The sequence below is a fragment of the Eulemur rufifrons genome, chromosome 6 (genome assembly GCF_041146395.1).
Source record: "Eulemur rufifrons isolate Redbay chromosome 6, OSU_ERuf_1, whole genome shotgun sequence".
Taxonomy (NCBI): Eukaryota; Metazoa; Chordata; class Mammalia; order Primates; family Lemuridae; genus Eulemur; species Eulemur rufifrons.
In genome coordinates this window covers 57,302,731-57,322,056 of record NC_090988.1, presented here as the reverse complement: position 1 = coordinate 57,322,056, position 19,326 = coordinate 57,302,731, and the positions used below count along the sequence as shown (strand labels likewise).

Below are 19,326 nucleotides of genomic sequence, written 5' to 3'. Positions count from 1 at the left end.
CTCCCTGCCCCATTAGTTTGCAATGTCCTTTTTTGTCATGAATTCAATTTGAACATATATTCCAAGATCACTGCCTACCTGGACAATCTTCTCTGTTTTTAGTGCCAGTACCAACTAAATTAGTTTATTTGCTATCTGTTAGGGGAGATTCTTAATACCAACTGTAGGCTGAGGCAGGAGAATTGCTTGAGTCCAGGAGTTTGAGACCAGCCTTGGCAACATAAGTGAGACACTGTCCCTACAAAAAATAAGAAAAATAGCTGGGTGTGGTGGCACATGCTTATAGTTCCAACTACTCAGGAGGCTGGGGCAGAAGGATATATTGAACCCAAGAATTCAAGGCTGCAGTGAGCTATGATTGCACCATTGCACTCTAGCTTAGATGACAAAGTCAGACCCTGTCTCTAAAATAAAAGCCAACCAACCAAACAAAAAAATCTAACTTTAAATAACTTTTAAATTAAAAGAAGACTGGTTGCATTTTGGGAGGTATTAAATTAAAATACATAAATTTATTATGGAAGAAGTGATGTCTTAAACTCATTGATTCTTTCCTTTGAGAAATCTATTGTTTTCCCTGCCTGTCGTAGGTACTTTTGGAATTTTTTTCATTGTTGTTGCTTTTTTCTCTCTTTATATTTCCTAATTGGCTATTGTTACCTAAGAAACCTTCTGATTACTATTGTTTTTTAAAAAATATTTCCCCAACACAGCTATTTTACAGCACTACTTTCCAAAGCTAGTAGCTTTTTAGTAAATTGTATCTGTCTCTTGAGGTTTTATTTTAGGTTTTTTTGGCAGAAAAGTGTATTAGCTATCATTTGTATAACTTTGAATAATGTAAGATTTTATTTTTATTTTGCATATTATTAAAATATTTTAAATTTTCAAAACAATATAAAAGAAATGGTGGTAGTCAATATCCTTCACTAGCTCCGAACTTTAAATAGAATGCCTCTAGAGCCCTAGCTTCAGTATGATGCTCACTAATGCTTTTCTGATAAATGGTTTTTAAGTGATTTGAGGTTTACTTCTAGTTCTTGATTTTTCTTCTTCAATCAGGTCTTGGTGAATTCAGTAGCTATCTCTTTTCGGGAGTCTTGTATCTACGATTTAAATGGAAGGATCTCCTGCTTTCACCAGTTCTTCAGTATTTATGGAGCGCCTCCTCTGTGTCAGACTCCTCCACGAGGCAAGGGTTTGTTTGCACTTCCCTGTGGTAGGGATTTCCACTGTCTCCAACATGTCCAGAAAAAAGCTCAGTCTGACTTTTCTCACTTGCAGATTCCCAGATTGCAGGCCTTGCATCTGCACAGGTGAGATCTTGAGGAAAAAGAGAGCCAGGGTTGGAAGGATGAAACTAAGGAAACAAACCGAGAAAGCCAAGGAGGAAGGAGAAAGAGAGGCAGGGGCGACCTGGACAGACATCCTGGAAACATAGAAATAAAACTGCTTCTCCCTCTCACCTCTGGCCTCTTGATTACTCCCTGCTAGGAGGTCCAGGAGAGCTCTTCTCCGAATGGAACTGCCTTCTGTAGGTGCTTCTGCTCTCTTGGCTACACGTCTCTTTTATGCCTTTGTTGCTGAGAGTACGTCTCTTCCTCTCCCCTGGGGCTTTGGCTGTTGTACAAGTTGGAGCCCCATATGTCATTGGGGCTCCATGGGGCTTTCTCTGATTTTTTTCCTGTGTACCCCTGAAAGTTGCATTTCTTTCACCACTTCCTCAAAGTCCCCCAGTGATTTTAGAGGGGTATTAAGCTCAGGGAACAGAATTAATCAGTCCCCCAGTCCCACTGGATGGTCTTCCCTGCCTTGGTGAGGGTGGGAACAGGTGTCCCTGGTGTGTGAATTCCTGAATGCCCTCACCCCTCCCCCAGCCCACAGGCCTCCCTTCAGCCTCCTCAGGGACCATTTCTAGCAGAGGTGTCCTCTATGCTTCACCTTTTACCACTTCCTTTCTCATGGGTTTTCTCTTCTATACATAAACATGTAAAAATGCAGATGCTCCCTCTGCTGGATATCTCCTATTTGTCCCTCCAGGTCTATTTTCCACCTGCTTTGTACTCAGAGAGGATAAAGGCTGTGGCCTTTGGTTTTTGGTTGGATTTGGCCAATGGGAGGCACTGGTGGGAGATGGGAGGGAAGCAGGAAAGACAAGTTGTGGGTTTTCTCTGACTCTCTTCCTGCTGGTCCATTGTTGGGCAGTGCCTGTGTTTCTCTACTAAAGGCCACTGATTCTGTCTATTCTATCTGTCAGTATTGACAGCTGTTTCGTCTTACTGCTCCTCAGGTTTAGGGAAGATAATGGCTTAAAACTTTTTTATTGTTTATATTTGAAATATACAACACAATATTGTGATATACATAGTAAAGTGATTACTAACAGGCAAATTAACATATCCATCATATCATAGAGTTACCTTTCTTTTTTCCTTTTTTTTTTGGCGGTAAGAATACCTAAAATATACTCTCTTGGCAAATTATCAGTATACAATACAGTATTACTAACTAATGTCCTCAGGTTGTACATTAGACTCTACTTTTTCATCCTACATAACTGCAACATTGTACCCTTTGACCTAGATCTTCCCATTTCCTCTCCTCTTCTCTTCCGTTCTGCCCCTGGTAACCACAGTTCTATTCTGTGTTTCCATGTATTAGATTTTTTAAAAAAATTTCCACATATAAGTGAGATCATGCAGTATTTTTATTTCTGTGTCGGGCTTATTTTACTTCTGAAATAATGGCTTTTGATATTGCCAACACTGGTATATTTTACTATCTTTGTTTTCTTCTTCTTATTTTTTAACTCTGCCCATATCTTTGGAATATTCTCTTTATTACACTCTCTTCAGTCACCCCCTTTGTATGTGCCATCTCTTTCCGGCTGTGACTTTAACCCATGTATCTTCTGATCTCAACTATCTCCCTGTTTCACCCTACTTCTGAATCTGTTCTCTGTTTCTTTTCTTTTACAACCTTCTTGAAACATTTCTCTCAATACATAGCTCCCAAATTCCTTACCTCCTATACTCTTCTCAATGCACTTGAGACTTGCATTCCCCTCCTAAACCAAAGTCTATTAATTTCATGCTGCATGTCGGGCTGACTAGAAACAGATGATGAGACAGAGTCTAGGGTACAAGAAGTAAATTAAGTTTAAAAGCCTATAGAAAAATTTGGGGGGGAGGAGGGAGAAGAAAGATTGGGCAGAAGGATAAATCATATTCTGAAATTAGGAAAAAGAAAATAAATAAATAAATTGAACAAAAACTGTAATGCATGTGTGACAAAGCCTCAGCCAACCCGACACAGAGCTCTGGAGGGAATGTTACTCTTTAGAAATTTCCCTCGTCAAACCAAAATGGCCCAACCATTCTACCCCTACCGCATGCTGGATGGAGGCTTCCCAACACTTGGGCTTTCTGGGCTTTTTGTAGTTAAGGCATCCTTCAGCTGTCTGCTCTCCCACCAGCTGACAGAAAGTCCTCCCTTGAGGGAGGATCTAGCTGGTACATCTCCATCTCTATCGAACTTTATGCTATTAAATCAAATGGGATGTTTTTAGTACTTCTCTTTCTTGATTTTGGTTCCTCAAATACATTGTTTAAATTCTTGCCTTCAGGCTTTCAGAGATATTGTTCTTTCTTCATGAATACTTTTTATGTTCATCTGGGTAACTTCTACTAGTCTTTTGCTTCTCAACCTAGGTGCCACTTTTTCTGAGAAGATTCCCCTGATTTCCCAAGACTTGTTTAGATGCCACTCCTGTGTGATACCGTGACACCATATGCTTCTCCTTTTTTTTTTTTTTTTTTTTTTTTTTGAGACAGAGTCTCACTCTGTTGCCTGGGCTAGAGTGCTGTGGCATCAGCCTAGCTCACAGCAACCTCAAACTCCTGGGCTTAAGCGATCCTCCTGCCTCAGCCTCCCGAGTAGCTGGGACTACAGGCATGTGCCCCCATGCCCGGCTAATTTTTCTCTCTCTATATATATTTAGCTGTCCATATAATTTCTTTCTATTTTTAGTAGAGACAGGGTCTCGCTCTCGCTCAGGCTGGTCTCGAACTCCTGAGCTCAAACAATCCGCCCGCCTCTGCCTCCCAGAGTGCTAGGATTACAGGCGTGAGCCACTGAGCCTGGCCATGCTTCTCCTTTTATCAATTTATTGATGGAATTGTAATTGCCATTATGTTTCTCTTCTCCTTATTACATTAAGCTTTCACAGAGCAGTGGATGTGCCTATTTTGTTCACTGTTTTATTCCTGGTATCTCTCAAGGTAGCAAGCTGATACTAGATGTTCAATAAATATTAAGTTGGAATCATATTTTATCTTTGCTACCATAACACAATACTTTTCATATTGTATTATGTATATGAATATATAGTAAAAATAGTGTTATTGAATCCAACTACTTTAATCAAGTCTCTTATTAATGCTACCACATTTTCAGAGTCCTTAATTTTTGTTTTGTTTTCTGGTTACCTCTTAAATGCTAATACTGTCCAGTGTTCTTTGTATAACATTGTTTCTTCTTAGTCTGCATTATTTTCTTGAGTAATATCCACTACTATGGCTTTGCTAATGGACATCAATCAAAAATCATCATTTGGCCGGGCGTGGTGGCTCACGCCTGTAATCCTAGCACTCTGGGAGGCCGAGGCGGGTGGATCGCTCGAGGTCAGGAGTTCGAGACCAGCCTGAGCAAGAGTGAGACCCCGTCTCTACTAAAAATAGAAAGAAATTATATGGACAACTAAAATATATATATACAAAAAATTAGCCGGGCATGGTGGTGCATGCCTGTAGTCCCAACTACTCGGGAGGCTGAGGCAGTAGGATCGCTTAAGCCCAGGAGTTTGAGGTTGCTGTGAGCTAGACTGACGCCACGGCACTCACTCTAGCCCGGGCAACAGAGTGAGACTCTGTCTCAAAAAAAAAAAAAAAAAAAAAAAAAAAAAAAAAATCATCATTTGAAACTGTTTTGGAGGTATATTTCTATACCACTTTGTTTCATACTCCCTCTCTCCCTTCAAGAGGTAGGCTTATTTGTTCCTTGAAGGGCCCAAGATTGATTCATGAAGCTAGAAATCAGATACTAAAACTTGCACAAATACAGATATTAAGGTCATTTGAAATACAAAATCCAGACTGTATGGTAGAGATTAAAAATGTGGCACAAATCCTGAAAGAGAAAGGCCTATGACTTTAGGAAAACTAAGAACACATAGCAGAGAGGGTGAATATAATAATATCTGGAGAAATTTTGGAGGTGGGATACCATGGCCTGCAATGAATTTAAAAAAAATCTTACTGTATTAACTTCTTGTATGAGTAGTGTGGAAACAGAATTTAGTTTTTAAAGGAGCTTCAGTTTCCTTATTTATGATGCTCTTATGTATTGAGTGAGAGGGCTCACATTCTGTACATCAGATTGTAAAGAAAGTCTCTAAAGCCCTATAGATGATGGGGCATCTCTGTACTAAGACTTTATTTTCTGGGCCTCAGTTCCTATTACAATTACCTGTCCATCTCCTTGGTTCCTCTTGGGCTGATCTTTTTATTGCTCTTGTTACTTGGCCTGCCTATTCTTCCTTTTCCACTGGGTTTCTGGGCTGATGTTTTGCTACTTCCTAATATTTATATCCTGCTGTATCAGAGGTATTACAGCATCATCTGTCCTAAATTCACTGTGATCAAGCTGGGTTTCTCTGTCAGAAAACTGAGTGTTTCACATTAGGGTTTATAATCTTGCCGCTACCTGAAATGGCACCTGCTGTATTTTCTCTCTCCCTCTGAAACTGAGTTGGTACTCTTAGAACATGGCTCTCCCAAATGGATGGCCTGATTCTGGGTGCTGACCATTCCTAATCAACCATGTGCTATTCCCTTCCAAGATAGGGAATTTTCATTTTGAAGACACATAGTCTGGCTGAGTCCTGAGCTATTAATATAAACTTTAATGCATTTGTTCTTGTTTTTCCTTTGGCTTCATAAAACAAATCATTTTTCCCCCACTAGGAATTTCTTCCTGGATTTGAAGAATCCATGAATAATCATGCATACTGCCATAAATCTTCTCCCATATAAGCTGAACACACTCAGTTCTCCAATCCCTCTCTCTCAATGTAATGTCCAAATCCTTCATACTTTTGGATGCTCTCCCATATATTCATCAGGCACTATTTTCAGGAGTGATTTGGATGGCTGAGAGGAGAGTCAAATGTAGGGAGAGCAGTTAAGAAGAACCAACATTGTTGAGTAATTTCACCAAGGCCAGATAATGTGTGGCTAGCTATACCGCCAGGACTCGGCCTAACATTGTACCTACCGTTTCAAGCCTAGGAGTGGAAAACCTTTGCCATTTTTCCTACCCTTATTCTCTGGCCAGGTTTGTTCTTCTTTTAAAGGTTTCCACTTATTAATTCACTCTTCCTGTCATGGTTGACACCTATCTCAGTGTGAGTCCTCTAGGTAATATTCTGTGCTGGTCCTAGGGGTGCCTTTCCTCATCTCCTTGCCTTCTTCCTCACCCTGCCTGGATCAGATATTCCTGGGCTATAAAGCCAGATGGTCCCATTCTGCATGACAGGAAGCTTCTTCTTGTTCCTGGCTGCAGGGGCTTGGCCCCCTCTTGGCAAGGCATCCTGGAATATGCTGTTCAAAATATTCCCTGCTGGGGCTGTTCCCTGGAGCCCCAATAAAAGAAGATATCTTGTTAGAACTTTGTTTGAAGAGGAGGTAGAAGTACTAATTGGTGTCTAGGTGGTGGGAGATTCACCTTGGATCCCTATGGGCAATGCTTGAAAAGATGCCTGTTAAATATCGTGTTCTTGAGACCTAACTGGTAGCTTAACTTCTTGTGCCCCTGTAGGTCAATCAATGCAGCTCTTTGGTGAGTAATGGCTAAGGGTAGGCCCAAGGAAGAGAGATACATAGAGGCTACATCCATGTATTAACTTACCCCTGATCCTCCCAGGTATGGACAATTTGATAGGCTGTCTGGGGTAGAATTGCATGCTCTCAGTATCACTAGGGGAAATCATAAATACAGGCAATACTGTGCGTATTGTCAGGAGCATGCCTGGATTTTTGGTATTGTACGAAACAGGCAAAGGTGGGATTGGGTATGAGAGAATTCCTCACTCCAAATCAGGGTAACATCCTTCTAGTCCTGGGTGAGCAGTAGGCTATTTGGGAGTCTACTCCTCTTTGAAGCCCACAGGTGAGTCATAGGGAAACATTTATGAAGGCACCTAAATCCTGAGTTCCTGGTTCTTCTGGTTTCTGGACCCATTGCCTCCTTTTATATACTTCCCCGATGCAAGCAGAACAGATGAACTTACTGGGTCAGACTTTTCCTTAGGGCACAAAGATATAACATAATGAGGGACATTTTCTGTGCCCTAAGGGGACAGTTGGGACATCAGGTGTAATTATTTCTTAGAGTTTTCTGAAGACAGAGGCTTAAGGATGGGCAGTTTGAGGATAATTTGAAGCAGATGCTCAGGTGATAAGAGCCACATTTCTTGACATTCCCCACCCTCCTCCCAACACCACACTCTGGGGTTGCTAAGGGAAATGATATGTATTGAGAAGAATGAGGTAGCAACATGGGGGAGGAGGTAGTGTCTTTGACTGGGTTGTTCCAGTTTACTATTACACATCATCCATCCACAGGACGTATCCATCTGGTCATTGTTGCCAAATCAAATGCATTGTCTCTCAATTTCAACAGTTTCTATTGTTCTCAGCTAGACTGCTTCCAACGCACCATTTATTACTTATAATTCAGTGAAAATAATAACGACAAAAACAATAATATTCTCAGTATTTGACAAAGAATTTTCACATATTCTATCTCATTCGATTTTCACAATGATGCTGTGAGGTAGAGTTTAGTATACTCATTTTACATGTGAGAAAACGAAGGCTCCAAAATGGTTAGATGCTTTGCTTAATTAAGGTCACACAGCAGACATGTGGCAGAAATAGTTCCCCAAACCAGACTCTTGGCTCCTGATCTAGAGTTTATTTGGTGACACCAGAACTATAGGTCCACTGATGTTTCCCGTCTTCCCAGCCCCTACACCTTCTGTTGTCATCACGTAGTCTCCTTAGCAGTTGGGGTTGAAGTTATGGGCAATAATTACATAGTCCTCTTGGAGAGAAAAAACAACACTTTCTTCACTGTTTTAACTCTATGTTGTTTCTTCTTTCTTGGACTGTTTCCCAGCTGACTTCTGCTTCTTTCCTTCATGTTTAGAGACCTCTTCTTGCTGTTATTAAGGCAGTAAGATCAACCTGGCTGCATCTTTTATGCCTTGAAAGGAATCACTCTCCTTACATTCTAAAGCCCTCTCAGGCCCTATACCCAGATATGTCTGTATACTTGTGTTCATCTTTCACAAGAGAGGATTAGGGTACTTGAGGTACTGGGGGTGTTGGGAAGACATATAATCTCTGAATCACTCCTTATCTGTCTTTTTTTGATCCCTCTGTACTGCCCACCCTTGGCCGATGGGCCCTGGAGTTTCTCCCCTGTCCCTGCAATAGCCACTGCTTAACTGAGAGATAGGATGGTATCTTTCCAGATTGGGGGTCAGTGGCCATGAGCTGTGGTCTGATTTTGTCACTATATAGAGCATTTACTTCTTTCCAGACCCCAGTTTTCTAAACTATAAAATGATGATATTAGACATGATACATGCTAGGGACATGAATAATGTTGTACACTCCTAATGTGATAACCTGAAAAGAAGAGCTGAGGGAATATCTGCCAAGTTTCTCTCCTAATGTGAGTAAGGCACAGAATTCTTTGATCTTCACATTATGGTTATTACTAAGACTTCTGTTTGCACCAGGTTACCACACCTCTGAACTTTTTGTCTGCCCTTGTATAATACCACCTTGAAGGAGAGGGAGAAATAGGAGGTGGTGAAGTCAGACAGCCATTGAGATATTGGGTGGAGAAACAAGTAAAATGGATGGGAATAGTGCAAAGAGCCTGATCAGTGTTGGAGTCATCAGGGACCCTACATTATTCTGTAACCTTGGCAGTCAAGTGAAATGTGGAAGAGTGGAATGTCTCCAAATTAAGGAAATTTCCAGATGTTAGGATTATTGGCAGCTTCAGAAGAGGGTTAATACGAAAAGACTAGAGGACTGAGATCAGTGTTGATTGAATCAAGCACCAGAATCTGGGAATATGAACTTGATGGGAATGATTTTTATTCAACAACAATTCCTGGGCATCTACTTAAATCTGGTTGTATGAATTGCCCCAAGTCACACATACTGTGCGATACCTAATGCTGGATCCTGGTATCTGAACTTCTTATTCAATGCACTTCCCACTGATTGCCTCTTCTGTGTTTGAAGATCTTGCAGAAATACTGACTAAACTGGAAATTATTTTTCACTTTTTTCCTGAGAACTATGGGAAGAGTGATGTGGTCGTGATGGGACTAGTGAGACCATATATCCTGGGCTACCTTGAGTTTCACCTGCCTGCCTTTCTTCCTTTCTTTGCAGCGCCTCTTTATTTTTCCATGTGAGATGATGACCATGATTCTTTCCAATAATTCTCATCTCTTCCCACATACTTTCTTCTTGGCTGGCATCCCAGGATTGACTGCTGCCCACGTTTGGATCTCACTTCCCTTTTGCTTTATGTTTTTCCTGGCACTGACTGGGAATAGTGTCCTGCTTTTTCTTATCCGGACAGAACGCAGCCTTCACCAGCCCATGTTTTTCTTTCTTGCCATGCTCTCCTTTGTTGACCTGGTCCTTTCCCTCTCCACACTGCCCAAGATGCTGGCCATTTTCTGGTTTGGTGCTACAGCCATCAGCTCTTACTCTTGTCTTTCCCAGATGTTCTTCATCCACGCATTCTCTGCCATGGAGTCAGGGGTGCTAGTGGCCATGGCTCTGGATCACTTTGTGGCCATCTGTAACCCACTGCGTTATGCAACCATCCTCACCCCTGTTGTTGTTGCCAAGATTGGGGGCCTGGTGGTGTTGCGAGCTGTGGGGTTGACTGTCTCCTTCCCAAGCCTGGCCCATCGGCTACCCTACTGTGGCTCACACACGATTGCCTATACCTACTGTGAGCAGATGGCAGTGGTGAAGCTGGCCTGTGGGGCCACCACTGTGGACAACCTCTATGCCTTTGCTGTGGCAGTCTTTCTTGGTGTGGGGGATATGACCTTTATTGGCTATTCCTACGGGCAGATTGTGAGGACTGTGACGCATTTTCCTTCACCTGAGGCACGTGCTAAAGCAGGCAGCACATGTATGGCCCATGTCTGTGTCCTCTTATTCTTCTACGGACCGGGCTTTCTTTCTGTGGTCATGCAGCGCTTTGGGCCACCTACAGCCTCTGCTGCCAAGGTCATCCTTGCCAATATCTACTTGCTCTTTCCCCCTGCACTGGATCCCCTTATCTATGGCATCAAGACTAAGCAGATCAGGGAGAGATTGCTTACAATTCTGAGCCCCAAGTGGATTGAGCCCACTTGAGTATAGTTCTTACCAGCTAGACCTCAGGGCCAGGTGGCCTTCCCCGTGGAATGGAAGCACCGCAGCCTAGGTTGTTTACCTGGTGAGGAGAGTGAAGAGAAAACAAATGAAGTTATCCTGAGTGTTGGGAAATCTCTTTTGAGGCCTATGGTGTTTTTAGATACTGGGATGGAAGACCAAGAAGGGCTGGGGTATCTCACTTGATCAATCAGCAAGTGATATTTTTGATATCTTTTTTTTCTTTTAAAAGTTTATGGTTTATTTGTGTTGATAAGATAAATATATGAGGTAATTAAGAAATAATTAGGACTTTGATGGACCTGGATTCAAGTGACTTAGGAGTTCAAGGAGAGATTAACTGGCTGCTTTTTTTGGATGCATGAAAAAATGGAGCACCTCCCACCAGCACGGAGCTGACGCACACCCAGCCCATGGGAGTGGGCGGGCCTCTCTACCAGAGAAACTTTGGCGACAGGGAAAGCTGGGTGGCAAACTATAGAGATAATTTAGAGTTCACGTTTATGAGAGAAATTCTTAAAAATTTTCATGCTCCATCTGACTCCAAAATTGTAAATAAAACTTGTTTTCTTTATTGTATATACTTTTTCAGTCTATTTTTGAGATGGATCACCCTCTATGACTCCTATAGTATTCTTTCTTCATTTTTATTCTCAGGTGCAGAGACTTGAGTTAATCATACTTGTAAGCTTATTACGCATAAAAATTTTTGTTCTAATAATTCTTCTTCTGTTTCTTTATTTTCTGTTTCTCTTGCCCTTTCCCTTCCCAGTTCCTACTGTGGGCACTCACTTTAATGTGTTTGTGGTATGTTCTTTTGTATTTACATATTCTTGAAATACACATATGTTGTTTGAGTATCATGTAATCCTATTACACATACATTTCCTTTAGGTCTTCAAATGTGTGTGCTCCCTCCAGCCAGGGTTGTCTGGGCTCCTCCTAAAGGGAGTGCATTTCCCTGTCCTTATCCTCACTGTTTCTACTCATATGGAACCTCAGTTCACACTTCACCTCCTTGGAGAAGATTCTTCTAACTACATCCAGTCACTTGTTTTCTGATTTCAGAGCGCTATGTGTGTTTCTTTCATTATTTGTCATAATTTATAATTACCTATATGTTTTTTGATTGGATGAATGATCTCTGTCCCCATCCCTACTAGATACTGATTTTTGTCTTATTCTTTGCATAGTGCCTGGCATATTATACACTCTCAATAAATGTTTGTTTAATAAACAGATATCATTTTTTTTGTGTCACCGGTAGCAAATTTCTTCATCAGTAACATTATCAGTGTGTATTTTTGAATAAATTAATACATAAATTTCTACTACAGTAAGCATTCAATGTATTTTCATTGAAAAAAATGAAATAAACCATTGCTGTAACAATCACTATTAACACTACTGTCCTTATTATCATCATCATGACCAATGTCACCTCCACTTAGTCTTTTCAAAGACTGTAATTTCAAATGGCAGCAGAGGCACTGGAAAGAGTGATTACTGTTATGAGGCAGATTCGCTGCTGGGAGGGCTGAGAGGTCTCTGAGTGCTCTGGGCAAACTAGTTTTGAAGAATCCTACTCTGAATATGTTGTATTAGTGACAAAGCCTGATAATGAGGGCAGCTCCTGTGTTCAGCTCTTACTCTGTGACACTGTGAGTCCTTGAGATAAAAACTTTGCACACACATTTTCTCATTTAATGCCTATAAAATGCAAATTAAACTGTCGCTATCCTTATTTCCATTTATGTCTGATGAAATAAATGTACTTCCTACTACGTGGGGGTTATTTATTTTCTCATACTTCTTCTACCTTTGGCTTTGTGTTGAGTTTAGTATCCTTTTTCCCCAAATAAAATTTTCAGTCTTTCCTGTATAAACAGACGAACAAACAAGCACAGACTGGTGCTTCTTTGGGGTTTCGGGCATTCACATTTATTATCCTCTACCACTCCCAGTTGCTGTTGTCTCCTCTTTATTCTCCTTCATTAAATGATGACATGGTCAAAATCTCTATTTTTTTTTAACTAACTATGATCCTGGTAGGAGACATCAGTGTTCATGTGGATGACCCATAGAACACTGTGACTTTTCATATTCTTGATTTCTTTATCCCCAAAGATCCTACCTCATCTTCCCATTCCCATGACATATCCTTGAACCTCTCTAGAGATCACTGCATCTGCTTCCCAACAAGTGTCCCACCCTTTATGCTTAACTCCTGTTTATCCAGTCTCCTAGGATAAAATTTTGTTAATGAGATTTTGATCATGTCTCAATCTTCTGATTAAAATCCTTCGTGGTTCTTCCATGATCCTTTGACATGGCCTAAAAGACCCTGCATGGTCAGGTTCCTGCTTACGTCAGTTCCTGAATACTATGACTCTGAATCTTAAAAATTCTTTCAGGTCTTTGAAAATGTCAGGTTCCCTTCCTTCCTGCCTCACGGCTTTAATGTGCCCTCAGTCTACCACCACACCTCCCTTCACTTCTAACCAGTTTTTCTGGTCACTAACTTGAATTAAGGAGGGCTTTCTAGAACTACCCACACAGGGAAAGTCCTTCTATCATCTGCTTTAAAGACATAGTTTTAATTTATAATACTTATAACTGTTAATTATTTCTGTGTCATGTACTTAATATACACCATATTGTTTGTTTTTTCCAAGATCTAGTGGAGTACTGGAAATTGGTAGATATTTAATATTTATAGAATAAATGAATAAATGGGACTTCCCACTGGCTGTGAATGAAATACTTGTTGACCACATGAATGAGAGGACCGTGTGCCTGAAGCATAGTTCCCAAGGAGACTGTGGACACTGGGTAGAGTGGTAGCTGCTTTAGCCAGAGACGGGACTGAGGGAAGCACCTGCTTATGATGGGAAACTATGATAGAGGAGGCCTCAGCCCACCTCATTGGGAACTTTCTGGGATGGACTGTCTGAGAAGCCCTGTTTACCTCACACTTGCCATGGGAATGGGGTTGATGTGCCTGGATCTTTCACAATCTTACAGAGGAGAAGCAAAGAGGGAGATACCATTTGCCTTAGATTAAGTTCCCCAGAACTCAGCTAGCCCAATGGGACCTCCTGAGCTGGGATGACCCTTCAGTGTTAAGATTGAAGAAAGGGGCCAGGTCTTTGTACTCTTATATCAGCAATCTTTGAGTGTGAGCTGCCCTAGAGAAGGACAAGTAACCTTGGATGAGGATTCTCTGTTGAGCTAAGGGACAGTGACTCCGTTTTGAACTTGCAATGCCAACACTCCTACTATCTGGGAGTATGCGCACATTGAACCAGAGAGTCCACTAAAGAATTTACATGGGAGTCCAAGATTGTTCTGTGAGAATGAGAAGTCTGAGCTCAGAGAACAATGTGAAGTTTCCCAGTCCACAGAGTATGAGGTTTCCTAGCATGTCATCAGGATGTATAGGCTCAGGGGTAATGACCGGCACTGGACAGATGTGGGCCACCTGCTTAGATGCAGGTGCCAATCTCTGCCTCTCCACCCAGCTACCCATCCCTGTGGACTGTTTCCTTGGCTCTGTGTGTCTCCAGCCAATCTGGAGGCCAGCTTTGGCTCTGTCCAGGTGTGTCTGTGAGTCCACTGGGACCTGCCAGTTGCTAATAACATCCTGCCTGCCCAGTGCCTTGCTCAGAGTCAGCATCCCTGCCTTGGGAAAGGGTCAGGAATGGACTTTCCCCTCAGGGTGAAGATGAAAGAACCAGCGGCACGTTGGTGCACAGGAATTCAGGTGTGCAAGATGAGGTCAGGTTTGGGGCTTATGGCTGGGGAGGACCATTGACAGCTGACTTCTGCCTTTCTCACTGCCCTTGTGACAGGAATTATTGTTTGGCTCGGCTAGTGTGTCTCTGAGTCTGGTCTGACATCTCTTAGTAGTCTTATGTTTATTACTCCCTGAGTTAGAGTAGTTTACTCTGGATCTGACTCCTCAAAACTAACCCTCTCCTCTCCTCCTAGCTTGTACCATTTAGATCTCATCAGGCAATGAGGATCCTCTATGGGCTGTGACTTGTCCCTCTCTCCTTAATCTCTTTCTTAACGGTGGCCTGGACTCCATGATAGTGTAGAAAAGGGAGAGATGAGAACATAGACTGAGAGAGATTAAGGGAGGGCACATTGCTGCAAGCTACCCTGTGAGTTTACAGATACCTACCAATCTCATTAAACCCTCCTGGTCAGCATGAGGCATTCACAGGGGCATTTAGCACGGCCCTAGCCTGGCATCCTCACTGTCATATATAGTGTATGTGGATACAGCTGATTTACCCCCTTCCCAAGTCTTGCCAGAACTAGTACTCATTTTTCATATCTTTGGAAAACTTTAGCTGCACAGACCTCGAGTGATGCATTTGATTTCCTCTTTGGCATTCAGAGAGTGCTATGCAGCTCTTCTGAATAAAAAAATCCTCTTCCTGAAGTTCTGACTGGGGGGGATGGGGTGAGGGGAGGGGATGGGTGCATACCTACATGATGAGTGCGATGTGCACTGTCTAGGGAATGGACACACTTGAAGCTCAGACTCGGGGGGATGGGGAGGCATGGGCAATATATATAACCTGAACTTTTGTACCCCCATAATGAGCTGAAATAAAAAAAAAAAAAATCCTCTTCCTTGCTGTTGTTCCCAAGCCAGGGCAGAAGGCCATCATGCAGACTGAACTAGGGGCTCAGGGTGTTCCTGGAGCTGAGCAGGGAGGGCTGTAGTGGAACCTTTCTGAGTCTGGGAATTTTCTCCTGGTCCATGTTTTCTCCATGTTTATATTTTCCCTCAGGGCTGACTCAAGACGTGAAAGGGTGCATTCTCAAAGGCAGCCCAGAGATCAGGAGAATGGTGTCCCCGGGCCAGGCTATTTTATTGATTATCTGTGTGTCTCACCTTTGTTCTCTGGTGCTGAACCTTTCAGTGCTTGATTTCTGTATCTTCCTCTCTTATTAGGTCATTGTCATGGACCTGTGCGTTCTGTGCCTTCCCCTAATCTCTCTCAGTCTAAGTTCTTGACTGTCCTTGCCCACTGCCTCCCCCATACTATCATAGAGTTCAGGCCACTGTTAAGGAGATTAAGGAGAGAGGAGCAGGTCACGTCCCCTTGAGGAGCCTCCCTGCCTGCTGAAGGCAGTGGCACAAGTGACTGCTAGTGACCACAGGAACCCCCTTATTTCTTTTTTTCTTTTCTTTCTTATTTACTTTTTTGAGACAGAGTGTCACTCTGTCACTCATGCTAGAGTGCTGTGGCATCAGCCTAGCTCACAGCAACCTCAAACTCCTGGGCTCAAGCAATCCTCCTGCCTCAGCCTCCGGAGTTGTGGGGACTATAGGCATACAGCACCACACCTGGCTAATTTTTTCTATTTTTCTTAGAGATGAGGTCTCACTATTGCTCAGGCTGGCCTCGAACTCCTGACCTCAAGCAATCCTCCCAACTCAGCCTTCCCGAGTGCTAGGATTACAGGTATGAGCCACCACTCCCGGCCGGAACCCCCTTATTTCTGACACACATCATTATCACATGATGGCACAGATAGAGGTTCAGTAGGGCTTTTTCTGCCATGAAACATCCGGAGCATCATTTAAGGTGAGCGACTTCTAAGCTCAGTCCATACACACCTCAAATAATGTCTGCTATATTATTCCTATCCCTTAAGTTCAGTCTCTGCCTTGTCAAGTTCCCACAATTCCCAGTCTTTAAGACACACATATACTTATTTATTATTTAATCTGGTCATATGGATGCTTATTTATTCAGCCAACATTACTGAGTACTAACTAGATTCCAGGTGCTTTTGGAGCTCTGGGGCTATCTCAATACACACATAGTCCCTTCTCTTCAAGGACTGATTTGCTGCTGGGTTTTAGAGCCTGAGATCATCAATGCAATTAGAAAGTGGAAAAGGGATTATATGACAGAGAGGAAAATCAGACATACCCTGCTGCCTTACAGAATTCCAGCACAACTTCACAGAAGATAGGTTGCTTGGATTGAATTTATATGAGTAAGCAGGAGTTGAAAAACAACAGTTCTTTGCTAATTGTTCTCTGGCTCCTGGTCAGACAGCTAAATACAACTTCACCTTTAAGTTTTGGGGAATAAAATTCCTTCTGCTTTTCCTTGAAGAATCACAGAGGGACCTCTTGTTTACCTTAATAATTAATGCTTAATAAGCAGCTCTGGCTTTTGCTGTAGGCTCACAAGCCATGCAGCAGGAAGAAGAGGCAGGCTGCCCTCAGGCACCTGTGTCTCTGCTGCTCTGCTTCACCCTCTGCAGTCTGGCTTCAGCCCCGCTGCTCCATTGACACTGCTGCTGTTATAGTCATGGTGCCTTCCACAATGCACAGCTGTTCTCTGACCTCTCAGCCAAAAAATGAGAAATGGGCAGAAGGGCAGTTGCTCAGGAAGAGAATCAACTTTCTCACTGTGTGGAATGTTAATCACTGAAGAGTTAATTTTTGTCAGATTTTGAGATTCCCCTGGAGGTCTCAGTAAAAACGTGACTGTTATTTCCAGTTGACTCTGGAAGAAAAACAAAGGCTAGGAGATATATTTGTATGTCCATCAGGCATTTCAGACTTCATAGCTGTCACATTCAGAATTGTGGGGCAATATTATTATCATTATTGATTTATAAAAAAGATACTCTGGTTTATTAGATGCATAATTTACAAAAATTGAGTTATCCTGGACTCTTTTTATCTTTACATAGACATGTGCACCACCACCGCAACAGAGAAAAATACAAGTATTTCAGATTGCATCTGTCTCTTAAGACAAACGTACAGACACAGACATACCCAGTTACAAGTTTTTTGTTTTGATGCTTGAGGGATGAATCTCTTGGAGGAGGTTAAACAGAGCACCTCTTTATTTGGTGCTTCATGTTAACATGACAGTTTCAGGGACACTGAATTGTTATAATGTCATGATGAGAGATAGATGTATCAAAAAGTTGAAACAAAGGAGCGGAATCCGGGAGACAAAGAAAAAAGGAAAAAGGCCTGTTGTCTCATACTCAGTCATCTTTAATTATTAATGTTAAAAATAATTGTAATTTATAGACTAACCTATATATCAATATTTTATATCCATTACTTAATATTTATAATTAACCTGTAAGATTGACATTATTTATTATACTACCAGATGAGGAAATCAAGACTGAGAGTTTAAGTAGCCTGCGAAGGTTTATTCCTAGAGTATGAAATGAACACAATTTAAATAAAGTCTGTCTGCCTCCAGAACTAGTATTTATACCACTACATTTTGAAACATCCACTTTGTTCCATTTTAGAAACATGTAGCATCCATGATTATATGCTAGCTTGTAATTATAAAGTTTAATGAGATATGGTGCTTTTTCTTAAAACAAACCATTAAGATGCTGAAAAATTTCTGCAATAGAGATAAACCAGAAAATTATGGGTAAACAAATTAAAATAAAGTGCTCCTAACATAATTGGTATTGGCCCAGCACAGTCAATAAGTCCTGTTGAGGGGCAAGAGACAGTGGACTCTGATTTTAAAGGAACAATTAAGACAGAAGAAGAGGAAAAAAGAATCCACAAAAAGCATATGTAAAATAGAATGGTGTACTCATATAACTTCAAGAATGTTGGAATGATTAAAGAAAAACATATACATAGGAATATGTTAACTGCAGGACAAAAGTAATACACAAAAAATAAACCTTGACAAAATTTTATGCCAGTCTTAAATAGTATAATTCTATTCCATGCATTAATTTCGGTGAAGGATTAACCATAGGAGTGCCATGAAAGCATCTACATTTTGGGAAAAACTCCTTGACTTTAGAGTTGAGAGTGGATTTATAGGGGGATTTATAGCAAAGGCAGAGAGATGTGATGACCAATCCAGGTGACAGCAGTTGGGAGTGTGAACTCAGGCAGTGACACTGGTGGTTGAGAGAAATGAGTGAATATAAGAAAGATTAAAAATAAAGTCATTACAAATTGGTGAATGGGTAAAAGGAATGAGAATTAATGAGTAAAGATGGCTTCCAAGTTTCTAGATTGAGCTGGGTAGGTAGATAGTGATGTAACTCACAAAAATTTTGCCAAAAAGTAAGTAGAGCAGATTTGGGAAGGATATGTGAATTAATTTAGTGTTCAATATGTTGAGTGCATGGTATACATATTCAGGAAACAAATGCAAAAATGGATTTGTATTTCAGAAAGATATTTGACTTAAAAACATAGATTTGGAAGAAATTAAAGTACATAAATATTTAAAACCATGGGAATGGATGGACTCAATTCAGAGATAATGTACAAAATTGGGAAGAGAGGAGAGGTTGGAACTCTGAAATTAACAGCATAATGAGATGGGGAAAATGGGGGCACTGGGGCTCCAGGAGGAACAACTGTAGAGTGCTATGTCGTGGAAACTGAGGGAGACTACTTTCAAAAATAACAGGTTGATTTATAGGATTCAGTAATGGCAAGAGGTTAATAAAGAGAATCCTTTGAAGTTGACATTTCCAAAATATAAGGTATTGAATGGTGGAGTTTAAGCATCTCTCCAAAGCAGCATGTTTATTCTTATCTCTAAATAAAACTAGACCTATCCTAATTCAGACATGTGGATGTCTCACCTGTAAAAAAATGATCTGCCAGAAAAGGAGATTTTTTTCCTTCTATCTAACTTTATTCCCTTGCTTGCAGTTTAAGTCTCTTTATTCGTCTCATGAAGATGGTAGCCAGATGTGGACAGTGTGGTAACATATCAGGAATGGAGAAATC

At 41.4% G+C, this 19,326-nt stretch overlaps 1 protein-coding gene across 1 annotated transcript; it reads left to right on the top strand.

The window, feature by feature from the left end:
- The first annotated feature begins 9,569 nt into the window (after positions 1-9,569).
- On the top strand, positions 9,570-10,523 carry LOC138384161 (olfactory receptor 52K1-like). Its single transcript, XM_069469437.1, has one exon. The coding sequence runs from the start codon at positions 9,570-9,572 to the stop codon at positions 10,521-10,523; it is 954 nt and encodes a 317-aa protein (XP_069325538.1).
- The last annotated feature ends 8,803 nt before the right edge of the window (positions 10,524-19,326 follow it).

What these genes read in the sequence shown, in the direction of transcription:
- LOC138384161 (XM_069469437.1), top strand. Translation starts at nt 9,570, where the DNA reads ATGATTCTTTCCAATAATTCTCATCTCTTCCCACATACTTTCTTCTTG.